This window comes from Crassostrea angulata, chromosome 8 (assembly GCF_025612915.1).
Source record: "Crassostrea angulata isolate pt1a10 chromosome 8, ASM2561291v2, whole genome shotgun sequence".
NCBI classification, from domain to species: domain Eukaryota; kingdom Metazoa; phylum Mollusca; class Bivalvia; order Ostreida; family Ostreidae; genus Magallana; species Magallana angulata.
The window spans coordinates 22288945-22303270 of record NC_069118.1 but is presented as its reverse complement, the minus strand read 5'-3'; the positions used below and the strand labels follow the sequence as shown (position 1 = coordinate 22303270).

Below are 14326 nucleotides of genomic sequence, written 5' to 3'. Positions count from 1 at the left end.
CTTCTGAGGTCGATTCGAGTTTTTTCCAGACGTAAACTAAAGCATAAATTCAGCGATTTAGTCAATCGATCTACCAACAGAATAATGTCGATTTGAATGTCTCCTCAATCTGATTCAAATAGACACAATTCACATACGTTCAGTACGATATTTCCGGATTTAGATTATCTATAGGCATTTAAAAATCCTCATTTTCTACATAAAAACGGCACTGAAAAGGGCCTATTCTCTATAGCTTATTAAGTGCCCCTGTTCTTTGATTGGAATACAATGAAAAAAAGATTGGGTTTGTTAGGGCAGCAAAAAAGTACAAATGTTGTCGAAGACAACTGCAAAAAACCCTCAATTTCTTTAAAGATGTTATTTAAACCGTATCCTGAGATATAAATATTGGTACACAGAATGGTCTACATAATTTAAAACATCATACCTATTTTTCTGGACAAAACACATGAAAAACTAAAAATAATTTTCCTTATCATGTCACACGTTTTTGAGTAACTACATGTACCTACAAGTTATAAAAAAATCATCTCCACACTATGAAGATGAAAACAATATACAAACATTCTGCTCAACTGCAAATCTGATTATTTATTCTCTCAGTAGTTATTAGACGAAATGATATGATGTTACTGCCTTTGATATGACTTTTTATTGCTTAGCTTTTAAAATGTTCAACGTGAAGAAAAATAGATATTTTACGCTTATTAATACTTCTCATTATCTCAAGTAAAGTATCGTTACAAATTTACAAGAATCTCACCTTCGCGGCACTGTTAAATATCAGCGGATTTAAACGTTCATAAAACGATGCATCTTTTATTTCAAAATATTTATGTTAAGTTTTTTTATCCTGATAAAAATGTGATACTAAAAGAAACAGTATAGTAAATGCTACTTTGTATGACACTTAGTGTGGTCTCCTGAATTGATAGTACGTGATATGTGTTGATAATTCTCCCGAATGGAGGTCACGAACAAATTTCAATATTACAAAGGCATACCCTTATTTGAATAAAAAAATTAGATATATATAAGATATATATTAAAATAAATATCAAAGAAATGAGCTCCGGTTGGAATATATATGACCTTTGCTTAATATTTTACGTATTTATTAATTCATTCTATAGATTTCATCAAAGCCGCAGCACTTTTTTATAAATTAAACTTTCCCTTAATTTATATCCAAAAGATTGAAATGATCTGTTTAGCGCATGCCTTTGTAAAAAGCGGATTTAGATATGCCTCCCAGTGTCAAAAACCTATGACTTGTACATTAAACACTCTAGAAAAGAAATAATACACGCTCTGAAAAATAATCAAATGCCGAATCAAAACAGGCTTAATATATGCCCCTGCGAGATGATCATGAACAATTCATGATTTTCCCTTGAATGATTCATGAATTATAGTCATGAAATGTTCATGAAAAGTTCATGAGGATCCCATGAACTTATTATAGGACATTTTAAAGTCATGAATTTTTGTTCATGAGAAAATGTTGATGAATATTCATGAACATACTTTTTCATGAATAATTCATGAACAGTTATATTCATGAAGATTCATCATTTGATGGATGTCCAATAATAAGTTCATCGGATCTTCATGAACTGTTCATGAATAAGTTTAATGAATCTTCATGAACTGTTCATGAATATCATTATGAATTTTATTTATGAATAATTCATAAATAAAATTCACGAACTATTCATGAAAATTCTTACCTTCTACATTTTGTATATAAAAAGGTCAAATATCCTAAAAAATCAAATACATTATACTTTATTATAATAAATTAAAGAATAATGAGACAATATCTTATGTATCACATAATTCTTATGTACTTATCACTTTAAATAATCAGCAAGTTCAATAAAGTTTGCAAAACAACAGGTAATGATATCAATACTAACTCATTAGCTTTAAAGGAATGTTACAATATTAGAATTGACATACCAATATGCAATGATTTGAAATATAAGCGACATCAGAATATGATAACTAGTTGATTACTATCAATATGTTCTTTATGAAATCTTCCTTTGTTGCATCTTCCTTGCCTTTGCTCATGTTGATTTCACTTGTATTCCATATATTGCAATGTGCATTTACTGCATGGTAGGTAAAATGCTCCATCCTTTAAATGATTATTTTCTACAAACCCAGAATGTCTTGGTGATAATACTTCTTTGTGGCAATTCTTCGGGCTTCACATATAGTCCCTTCGGTGGCAGAAGAGTTGTACCTCTGTACTGTACAAAAATAATATGACAAATAGCAGTATAATTATGACATGTCGTTTAAAACATTTGGAACATCAACTAATCATTCAATCATCTCATTTAATTTTTATTTCAAATATTTTTATCAAGTAAGATAATGCTAAAATTGCACAAGAGCTTAAGGATGAGAGTGCTTACTCTAGAAAAAGTGATATCGCAAAAAATATAAAACAAGATGAAACAAGATGAAAAATTCAGGAGAAAACATAAATAGGCATTATGCCTGCTGTTCAATCCACTTCAATGTATCTATATACTTGAATAAAAAAATACTTCTTAAATTACGATGAAACTATAACTGTTTTCAAATTTGTAAATGATACTGGCCATTCTATTAGAAATTTACAATTACTTGCAATAGCATTTATTTATTACTTTCTTAAATTTATGTTCCATGATCACTATCTTTAAGGCTGTCCAATATTCTGGTTTCACTGCATAATTCTAGAGTAAAAAAATAAATTTGTATTGACTCAAATGACATTAGCATATAACTTTACCTTGTAATTGCACCGATTTAGGTATATCAAATGTGTAATTTATTATCAATTATGTAGTTAAAACTTATAAGTTAGTCAAAAAAGAATTTCACTACAAATTAAAAACCGCCATTTTGAAATGTTTGAAAAAAACGAATCTTACGTTTTGACTCCCTTGTTACATAAAAATTATTTCAATATATACATACTATATATATTTCCTTTAATACCATTACTTTGAACTTCATCTGCTGCATTATCTTCTTGCATGTTCCATGCTTAATCAATCCATGGCTCATGTTGAAGATCCGTCTGCTTTCATTCAAAATCGTAATTAATGGGCGGAAGTGACGTAATAGAATCATAACAACTCGCTGACTGTGTATTCTGAGATTCTTTCATTTGGTTAAATAATTTTTTTTAACATATGTTAATAATAATAAAAAAATATCTTTAAATGAAACTAATTATAAAATGCTTAAGTTTTCATTATTATATTTTCAGAGATTGAAGAAATGTACGTTTAATATCGTTCAGTTTACACAAGTTGTGTCTGTTAAATTTCAACCCCCTCCGTTTTTGAACCCTCAAGGTTTTGGAACTTAAAAAATAATTTACACTCAATTAAATATTCTTTAATACTTTATTTCTATAATTTTGCATTAATGTTTTAAAGTAATATTTTCATTATTGCTTAACATTAAGTTAATTGACAAATTGAAGTTCAGTGTGTTTTGTAACGGAGGCGAATTGACATGACACCTCATAAACAATGGCGGACTCCTGGAAACTCGGAGTGTAGTAACGGTTGTTGTCTGAGTTTAAACAGCTAATCATAAATGCATTGTTGGAAGTTCAACGGAATATTTACGTAACGGATTTGTAACTTCTTAGAATGAATCGCTTTCAAATGTGTGCAACAGTTATGCCTTTTACAAAGAAACCGCAAAGGTTCTAAACTCGACAGGTTCCAAATTTCAACCGAATGTGCTCAGAACATTTTCTCTGTCGTTCTCCAAGGAACAGACGCATTTCGTCTTGTGTGTATTTATGCTTCTATGCTAGACTGACAACCGACCACGTCTTTAATAAACTTGATATACTACAAACAAGTTGGAAATCAACGTATATTAAATCTTTTTTTTCCAAAGAAATATGCAAATTTTTAAATTATTTCACTTTTTCAGTTTAGTTTACAAGATTTTTAACAACATAAAACAGCCATAATGTAGCATCTGCAACGACTGCTTATTCACTGATAAATTATGTCATTTTTTTTAAAATATAAATTGAACAATGAAGAAATTAAGCGTCAAATTTAGGATCTAGTAATGACCATTTGATCATGATGTCTAAGACCTTCGTTGTTGTCAATGAATTTACATGTTTCTTAGAATTGAATCAATAATGAAACTATAATATATCATATCTTTCTTCTTCAAAATTAAAGATGCCACATTTATATAGGTGTTTGCATGAATATTCATAAATGTTCATGAAGACTGTGTTTTAATATTAATATTTTATGATGTATAATTTTTTTTTTAAAAGATCATGTTCTGAATACTAGAGTAAACTATGTTATTTATAAAAGTATTTGAAATAAATTATATATTTCGTAAATTAGAACTTCATGAAAATTCATGGATGTTCAATACCTAGAACTATTGAATACCAGGTATTTCCTGTATTCTTGTATATTCATAATTTGTTCATGAATTATATTTTAAGAATATATTCATGAATAAAATTCATGAACCACCTTTATGAACCAGTTATGAACCAGTCATGAATACATCATGAAACTTCATGAACGGTTCATTTACTTCATCTCGCAGGGGTAGGATTTAATGGCATAATAATTGTTTTAAGATTATGCTCTGTTAATTTATAAAATGCATTTTTCCATGTCAAAAAATTGATTGATCCGCCGCTCTCTACACAAAATATACGTTTAAATTTACAGTATGACGTCACATCGACAAGTGCACCAAAATCAGTCAGTTGTTTATATTTATCGTTGTTGGACTTATTTGACAACAAACTTGCAGGCATGAGTAATTTTTAATGTAGTATAATGTGTTTGTCCCCATAATAATCGGAAATTACTTTATTTACTAACATTTTTGACTTGTTGTTTTGTATGATGTCATAGTTAACATTTCCCGTACTTTCTGGTCGGCGCGACCACAAAGTAAACCTTAACAGTGCTGCGTTTCGGGGTATCTGTTATGTTTTAGGGTGCATCTTATACCATGGCGTATGAAACCTTCACTAGTTGACGGCAACATGAACACTGATAAGGATGTTTCTAATTTTGATGACCATTTATGTCATGTGGTTGCACAACATTTCCCTTACCGACCCTGGATCTTCCAGGAGGACAACGCACCTTGTCATGTGTCTACCAGAGGCAATGCTTGGAAAAGCATCAAAAATATAAACACATTGTCATGCCTAGCCCAAAGTCCAGATTAAAATATCATTGAAAATGTCTGGAAACATTGAAAATTCGAACATCGACGAATGTCTGAAAATAAAATGACAGCATTCCACGATGTATTTTAAGTGTAATATGCACAAAAAGTCAAATAGCCAATTATTGATTTATAATTTAGATATCAAATATCGGGGTTTGATTTAAGCAGACAAAGTTTGTTTAAATCTACGACGCCGCCATTTTGCGAACTCATTCATGGTCAACTACTGCATACTGAAATAACCCTTTTTACCAGAGGTAAAACAATCATATGGTGATAATCATCATTATTTTACACTGTTTACATTCAATCCCCGTACTCTTAGTTCCGTCCCACATTTGAAAGTCTTTAAAATACACGAAAGCAATTACGTACATGTACATCTTTCTCCTTCAGCTGGTCAACGTATTTTGTCGAACCCCCCCCCCCCCTCTCTCTCTGTGTCTCTCTCTTTGTTTGTGTGTGTGTGCCCTAATACGCTTTTATGTAACTTTAAAATACATGCACCATTTCAGATGGCCTTGTTTATAGACTAATGTTGTTTGCTTTTTGTGGATTCGATTAATTCTTCACAATGTTACATATCTATACCAAGCTTGTCACTGACATTCACAAGTGTGTTCGATATGACTATACAACCCGATGATCTTTATTTATGCAAATGCATTATGTGTAAGTTGTATTTTCAACGAGCGTTATTCTTTACTTATGAGTTTTTGGCGATAAACAATGTCACATGATATATGAACGAGTCTTGTACATTCTGTTTAGCTATTTTGATATTCATATCCTCTATTGCACAAGTATAAGGACTAGTCTTGCTCATCTTATTGATTGTTGCATTGGTTGCAATGAAAGTGTCACAATGCAGAACAATATTTATTGTTTGTGGGTCTACAAAATCATCGATAAAGCGCTAACTATTAAAATATAAAGCGATCAAAGCAATGGACACTAATTAAGTTGAATCAGTTTTTACTCTCCTGTAATAAATCAAAATCAAGGTCGATTTTTCCTGTGATTCAACGTATTAAAAGGGGCCGCTAACACGTGTTTAGGAATAACATCCTTTTCCCGCGGAGATGTAATTTTTGTATTAAAAGGGACCTGGACAAGATTTGAGCTCAAATTTTCCCAATTTTATTTTTTCATTTTTGTTGTCTATATGGTTTATATGGATGTTTTTAATGCTTTGTCAAAATTGGAAAGTAAAATATAGAGTTATTAACAAGTTACAAAGGTTACAGTTCTTTGTTTCTTCAACAGAGCTTGAGTTTTGCTATTGTTTACATATGCATTGTATTGGTATAAGTTTCCCTCTAATGTTGCTTTTTGTTGTTGATAAATTAAATCAGATTATCTTTATTCTGTCATTCAGATAGTTTCAACCATGTCCAATCAGAAAATCACGTATTGCAAACACATAGATTTTATTGGATGTCAAGGTAAAAACTACCATGGAAACAAATACTAGTATTTACAAATTAAGTACAGGCATATTGTTCCTGTTGGAAAATACCTTAAGAAAATTAACATTAAAACTTCTGATTGTTGTGGTTTTTGTATGGAAAATGTTGAAAAAATAATACATGTTTTCATTGCTTGTGATAAAGTACAAACACTCTGGAGTGATTTAAGTCTTCATATATACAGAAAAACCTCTGAAAGAGTTGGTTTTAATGTTTCGAATGTTATTCTTGGTGATCTACCAGTGTCAAACAATAACAGAGTTATAAACTTCATAATTCTATATGTTAAACAATATATTTTTATATCCTTAATGCAAAACAAAATGCCAAATTTTCTTGGACTACTCAGTCATTTAAGAATAAAATATCATGTAGAAAAATATGTTGCTATCCAAAATCAAAAGCTGCGCAATTTTGAAAAGTTGTGGCTTACATGGAAAAACATTTTTAGATTAGTTTATGATATTATGATTATTACTATTCGTATTATTATTTGTTATTTATTTTTTTGTTTTTTATTTTTGGTTTTTTTTTTTTGGAAGCAAAGTAACCATTTACCACTAATATTGAAAAATGTATGTAAATATACTTGTGTGTGAGTGAGTATGCATGTGTATAAAATTTATAAAAACTGAATTTAATAATGTCAACATTAGTATTAGTATGTATGGAACAAAAACAATAAATCATAAAAAAAAAAAAATTAAGTACAGGCACAAACGAATAAATGGTACATAAGACAATTCTAACACATTATCAATAAAACATTAACCAACATAGTGAAACGAACTGCGTTGCATAGAAAATTGTTTGAAACTGGGGCATAGATGGTTAAACATTGATACAACATAGTTAAACATTTAGAGCATAACAGTGATATATGTAAAGAAGGTTAAAATGTAGGAAATCATATTTGACAAATAGCGTAAACACAAATCATGGAAATATATGAGTATCTTGCTTGTAACTTGATTTCTAGCATTGAAATTTTGGTGAATCATTCAAAATACACAAATAAAACATTTGATACAGAAAAATTAAATACAACATTTTTTATCTCAAATTGTGTCTAGGTTCCTTTGTTGTCTTTTATATGGTAACCGTTATGGTCGAACGCATCAATGTAAATTTATTGATCGACACAGAGGCTGCGATAGTTATATTTTTGGATTGAATTAGTCGTTAACGTTGAAGGATTCAACTGATTTAAAATTGATTGCATATTTAAGATACCTTACAATTTACCTACTTTACCTATTATCAGATAGTTGAGAATGGAAGTAGACTATTTTTTCACAATAAAAGGATAGATAGATAGATAGATAGATAGATAGATAGATAGATAGATAGATATATATATATATATATATATATATATATATATATATATATATATATATATATATATATATATATATATATATATATATATATATAAGTGCCGTAGGACAACTGTTCATAAAGTGATGGTATGATGGATCGAAGACGTCGACTCATCAAAGCTTGCGCGGGGGAAGTATTACATTCTAATGGAGTGTTTAAGTATTCCAGGATACCCAAATAAGGGTCCTTACGGTCAGCTTTACATTTACCAAATATGTGTTTAACGGTTTGTACCGTTTTCTCGGCGAGACCATTAGATTGCGCGTGAGTCGGACTCGACGTCGCGTGAATAAATCCGTACTGTTTACTGAACTTCGCAGACTCATCGCAAGAATACTGGGGGCCGTTATCAGATACAAGTTTCTCTGGTATCCCATGATGGGAGAATGCGACTTTTATTTGTTGAATGACTGTACCTGCTAGAGTATTTCGAAGAGGGTATACCTCAAAGTATCGACTGTAATAGTCAGCTACAGTAACAAAATCTTGTCCATCCCAACTAAACAAGTCAGTGGCTACTACTTGCCAGGGACGCTCAGGGACCTCATGGGGCATAAAAGGTTCCTTTGGGTTAGCGATGCGCTTTTCAAGACATGTATTACACATGAGGACCATTTCCTCAATGTCCGAGGACATTTTTGGCCAAAACAGAATATCGCGCGCTCTTTTGGTGCATTTTGTTACACCCATGTGACCGGTGTGTATGCGTTCAAGCATAGTCTGCCTTTGTCCCTTCGGAACAAAAATACGGTTGCCCTTAACTATCAGGTCATTAGCTACACTTACCTCGTCGCGAAAGTTCCAAAATTCCTTGACTAATGATGAAAAGTGGCGTTGATTGTCTGGCCAGCCATTCATAATGGTGAGCTTCAGCTTGAGACTGTGCGGATCAGCGGACATCATGGCACGCGTCTCATCTAGTCGCGTGTCGTTGATCGTAATGCTCGACATGGCACTGTGTACTAAGGCGTTCATGCTATCAGAGAGCTCTGGGTAAGTATCACTAAGAAATTTACGCGAAAGCGCATCAGCTACCGGTATGTCCTTGCCGGCTTTGTGAACAATATCGATGTTGTATCGATGTAGCTGTAAAAGCATTCGTTGCAATCTCGCGGGGGCTGCAGCTAACGGTTTCTTCATAATGAAGATGAGGGGTCTATGGTCTGTTTCAACCGTAAAGCGTCTGCCGTAAACATACTGATGGAAGCGCTTACACTCGAACAGAATTGCTAATATTTCCTTTTCTATTTGCGCGTAGTTAATTTCGCTTGAGGTCAGAGTTTTAGACGCGTATGCGACGGGTCTAGAGTCTTGTAGTAAAACTACGCCAAGTTCGTATTTAGATGCATCGACTTGCAGTGTGAGGGGTTTTTTAAGGATCATAGTACGCTGGTACCGCACCAGGGGATCTCGTCATGATCTCCTTTCTGACTTTCTGAAATGCACTAGCTTGTGGTTCATCCCATATGAACTCAGAAGTGTTGTGCAAGAGCTGCCGCATCGGATGCGTGATCTCGGATAGGTTTGGAGAAAATATCGCTAGATAATTAATCATTCGAAGAACTGTCTCAAGCTCTTTGCGGTCACAAGGGTGTTCCATATCGCGAATAGCGGCGATTTTGCCGGGATCCGGCTAAGACCGTCTGCACACAGTATGTGTCCGAAATATGGAACTTCGGTTAGTCCAACAGCGAGTTTGTCGGAATTTAACTTGACCCCTTTTTCGCCAGATCGCGTCAAGACACTCGTCTATTTTGCGCTGAAATTCATCTTGGGCAGATCTGATGCCAAAGGGCATGCGCAAAAATCGGTATCTACCGAAAGGCGTGTTGAAAGTAGTCATATGTGAGGACTTTTCAGTTAATTCAATAGCCCAATAACCCGAACGCGCGTCAAGTTTAGAGAAGTATCGAGCGCCAGTTAAGTTCGGAATTATATTCTCTAAGGCTTTCATAGAGTAGTGAGGACGTAAAATTGCTTGATTGAGATCGCGAGGATCAAGGCATACTCGCAGCTTGCCAGAATCGAGTTTTTCAGTAATGGCAAGAGAGTTGACCCATTTAGTCCGCTCAGTGACCCTAGTGATAACTTTACTTTCCTCCATGCGCTCAAGTTCTATCTGCAGTTTCTCGCGTAACGCGAACGAGATTCTTCGCGGAGCATTTACTACGGGAGTTGCGTTTTCGTCTATGCGAATTTCGCATTCGCCCGGAAAAAGCCCGATGCTCTCGAATACGTCCTTATACTCTATTGTCTAAATGTTTGCGCGTTGAAGACGTCGGCTTTGTCGGAGAGGGGGACTCGACTGCTATGACCAGCTTAATAAACTCTATATCAACGCATGATTTCAGACCCAGTTTGGGTATGGAATCAGTTTCTACAATGAAAAAGTCGATCTCCCTTACCCGATTGCCGTGCGTGCATCGGATTTTTTGCTCACCCAGGGTTTCTAACCGGGACTTGCTGTAATCATACAGATGTTTTGATGGCTGCTTCAGCCTACTTAGAGAACCAATACCCTTAAATAACCTTACGGGTAATATTTTGACCTGTGACCCAGTATCAAGTTTGAATTTAATGGGAACCCTCCCCGGGCCTAAGTTTAAGTATCTGAATGCCTGGTCTTTGGTTTCGTAGGGATTTTGCGCAGAGGTGTCTATGCTATCTATATAAAAATCATCATCACTTTCGACCCCACTTCCTTGATCTGGTTGTGTGGTTAGCTCATTAACATTTAAGGTAGATCGGCACATAGCCGCAAAGTGATTCCACCTATTACAAGTGTCACATCTTTTGCCTTAAGCAGGACAAGTCTGTTGTTCATCATGTAATCTGCCACAGTTCCCGCATTTCTCATTCGCGCTCTATGCGGATCTTTGCTAAAATCGCTTCTTGCGCTGTCCCCTGAACTTTTGTTGGGTGGATCCGGGATTTGCCTTCGGAGGGTTGTGGCGACTGGCTCCGTGTGCCGGTCCGGATGCAGGTCGTCTGTTAGCGTGGATGGCGTGTACCCCGGGCGAGTTGTTTCCCATGGACTTTAGTTGCTCCTGGGAGTATTCAAAATTCTGGCCGATCTCAATGGCTTTGTCAAGCGTAAGGTCTCTGCCTACGTTGATGAGCTTTTCCCTTATCTTAGGGGATGCTACGCCAAACACTATGCGGTCCCGGATCTTCTCGTCCGCATTTGTGTATGAGCAATCTTTGCTCAGAAGTTTAAGCTTGGTGACAAACTGATCGAAAGTCGTGTTGCCCTGAACTTCGTTGTTAAACTTATAACGGGCGAACACGGCGTTTAACTTTGGTTGCACTTGATTTTTAAAATGTTCATAAAGACTGTCTAATTTCTTACTGTCTTCAGCAGAAAATCCCATGAATTAAATATGTCCCTTCCCTTGTCTCCGACCCAGAGAAGTAAGTACGAACATTGTTCCTCCTCCTCTTTACTGTTGAGGGGGCCAACGAAAATCAGTTGAGCATGCTGCTGGAATTTCTTCCAGGCCTTCGGCAGGTTTGTAGACTCCCAGTCCATCACAGGTGGTGGTATTCCTTCCATCCCGATTCTGACACCATGTAATATTTTCAGGCGTTGGAAAATATATATTAAGAACGCTGAGTTCCTCAAACACGTGTGTCTTTATTGAAACACTCGGAAGTACTGTTTTACAAGATACGGGGTTCACATAAAACATTGAATGACCAATGTGACGTAACAGGGGCAATCTCAAATACAAACTCAATATTATTACACATATGTTGTAAGAAGCTTTTGTTATTAATGTTATTGCTGTTTATATACATCTCTGCTGTAACTATGCGGTGTTTATAAGATTAATCATTATAAAAATTATGTAAAATACTGCTCCCAGTAAGTGAGCAATCATATGGAAGATATACATTAATATCAATGATACGAGTGCGCTTTACATCCAATCCCTGTAGCCTCTCAGTGCCTTCTCCCTCTTTAAAGCACAAGCACAATTTTAAAATATTTTCATCCTTCAGCTGGTCAATATATTTTGTCAAAATTTATCAATATATGTAAAAGGAGAACAAAATGTCCCTCAATTTTTAATGCGCTAAAATAAAAGTGCCTTTTTAGACGGTGGCATATATGCCGGTATCAGGAGAAAACGTACCCAAGAGAAAACGTACCCAGGAGAAAACGTACCCAATTTCTAGGTGCCTTTTTAGACGGTGGCATATATGGAGAAAATCAGGAGAAAACGTACCCAAGAGAAAACGTACCCAGGAGAAAACGTACCCAATTTCTAGGTGCCTTTTTAGACGGTGGCATATATGCCGGTATCAGGAGAAAACGTACCCAAGAGAAAACGTACCCAGGAGAAAACGTACCCAATTTCTAGGGTACGTTTTCTCCTGGAGAAAACGTACCCGGGTACGTTTTCTCCAAGAGAAAACGTACCCTATGAAAATAATAAATAATGGTTTTCATAGATATTCTTAAATGAAACAAAATAAAATATACAATGAACATTTGTATCATTTGTTGTTGTTGTTTTTTAATGCATAATACTTTATAATTTTAAACATTAAAGGGGTTGGACATATTAAATAATTTTCAAATGCTACTTTTATGCATATTTCAATGCATAGATGTATAGAAATATATTCATTTTATGAATAATATCTTTATAATAATTGTAGAAACTTTTATTTTAGTACGAAATAATTACCTGTCATAAAGTGTTTATCAGTCTACTTCTTCTAAATATCCATTAATCGGTAGTATTACCAATTTGAGTTTCTCAATTGGAGATCCTCTGATTTTAATTATAGTGATAATCAATTAAATACCTGAGCAGTTAATTTATTATTATGTAATATTATGTATTGCCTCCCCGCGCAGGAGGTAGAAATATTCACTCTCCACACATTATACATGTCAGTGGCGTCGGAAGAAAATTGACATCAATGTTACATTTCGTAGTAGTTTCCATATATATGAATCAAACAAATATTTAAAAGACTTCAGTAGACTTGGTTTTATTGAGCAAACTTTGTGCTATAGATAAATTTCAAAAAAATGTTAAAAATAACGCGATATCGACTTCTTGACATACTCATCATTTAGTTCTCCAAATGAGATTGCAATAAAAACTTATTATTTAACGGTTTCTTTTATGGTGTATTAATTGTCGACTAATTAAACTGCTCATGTTCGTGTATGTGTATGTTACAAATTATTGTCTTAATAATTTACGTACGTGACCATGGTGACTATGCATTAAAAACAACAACAACAAATGATACAAATGTTCATTGTATATTTTATTTTGTTTCATTTAAGAATATCTATGAAAACCATTATTTATTATTTTCATTGTTTTCTCCAGCATTCTATATGCCACCGTATAATATCGTCGCTCGAGTAGCTAATTTGTATGCATGATGGCACCCCTAGCAGCAGAAATGTGCGGAGGTGATAATCAAGTTTACGCAGAAGTTGATATATCAGAATGGTAGAGATATAATACTATACAACTTTCATAACCTGAAAGTAAACAAAATTTCTAAGTTATTTGATAAATGGTAAAGGTTTGCACAAAAAGACTTGATACTAAATGCTTATGAATATTCATGAAGTTAACGATGCTAAAGCGAGTCGGGTTAGGTATTCAACCAGAGCTATATTACATCCTTATAAATATTGCGCGTAGAAAAGTAGTTCAAAGTATATCGTAGTGTTTTTGTTATTTACATGTCTATATTTGTTTTCAGATATCTCAAACAGTTATTGCTATAAATATTGATAATCAGGTGTAAAATATCTTTGCATCTTACATTTCCTAATAAATGAAAATAATGCGTAAGAATATATCCTGACATTCGACATTTTCACAAAGAAGAAGACAGCCCAGAGGTCAGAAAACAACAACATAAACAAAGCCACGTGGAGAAAGAGAAGCGAATCAGAGGTGAATAATTTGTTTCCTTTTGAATATATATATAGGTATGTATTGTTTATTATCCTCGTCTGATAGTCATGTAGAGTAGGATTCAGACTACTGATGTTTTTTTTACTATCAATCAGCCATATTGGATTTTTTTCTCTGAATAGATTTCTTGTCTATTTTGATAAAGCCTAGTATATGTAAAGAGATCGACGTGTGGACAGACCAGCTATTATAAAAGATTCGATTTGTTTATTCATGATTTTATATTTTCGTTGTTGTTGATAGTCATTATAAGGCGTACAAGTTTAC

The 14326-nt window shown here is 33.9% G+C and overlaps 1 protein-coding gene across 1 annotated transcript; it reads right to left on the bottom strand.

The window, feature by feature from the left end:
- Window positions 1-2163: 2163 nt before the first annotated feature.
- LOC128160790 (uncharacterized protein K02A2.6-like) lies at window positions 2164-9485 on the bottom strand. Its single transcript, XM_052824118.1, has 2 exons — window positions 8276-9485; window positions 2164-2261 (listed from the first exon to the last, which is right to left on the bottom strand). The coding sequence occupies exons 1-2, from the start codon at window positions 9483-9485 to the stop codon at window positions 2164-2166; spliced, it is 1308 nt and encodes a 435-aa protein (XP_052680078.1).
- Between the last annotated feature and the right edge of the window lie 4841 nt (window positions 9486-14326).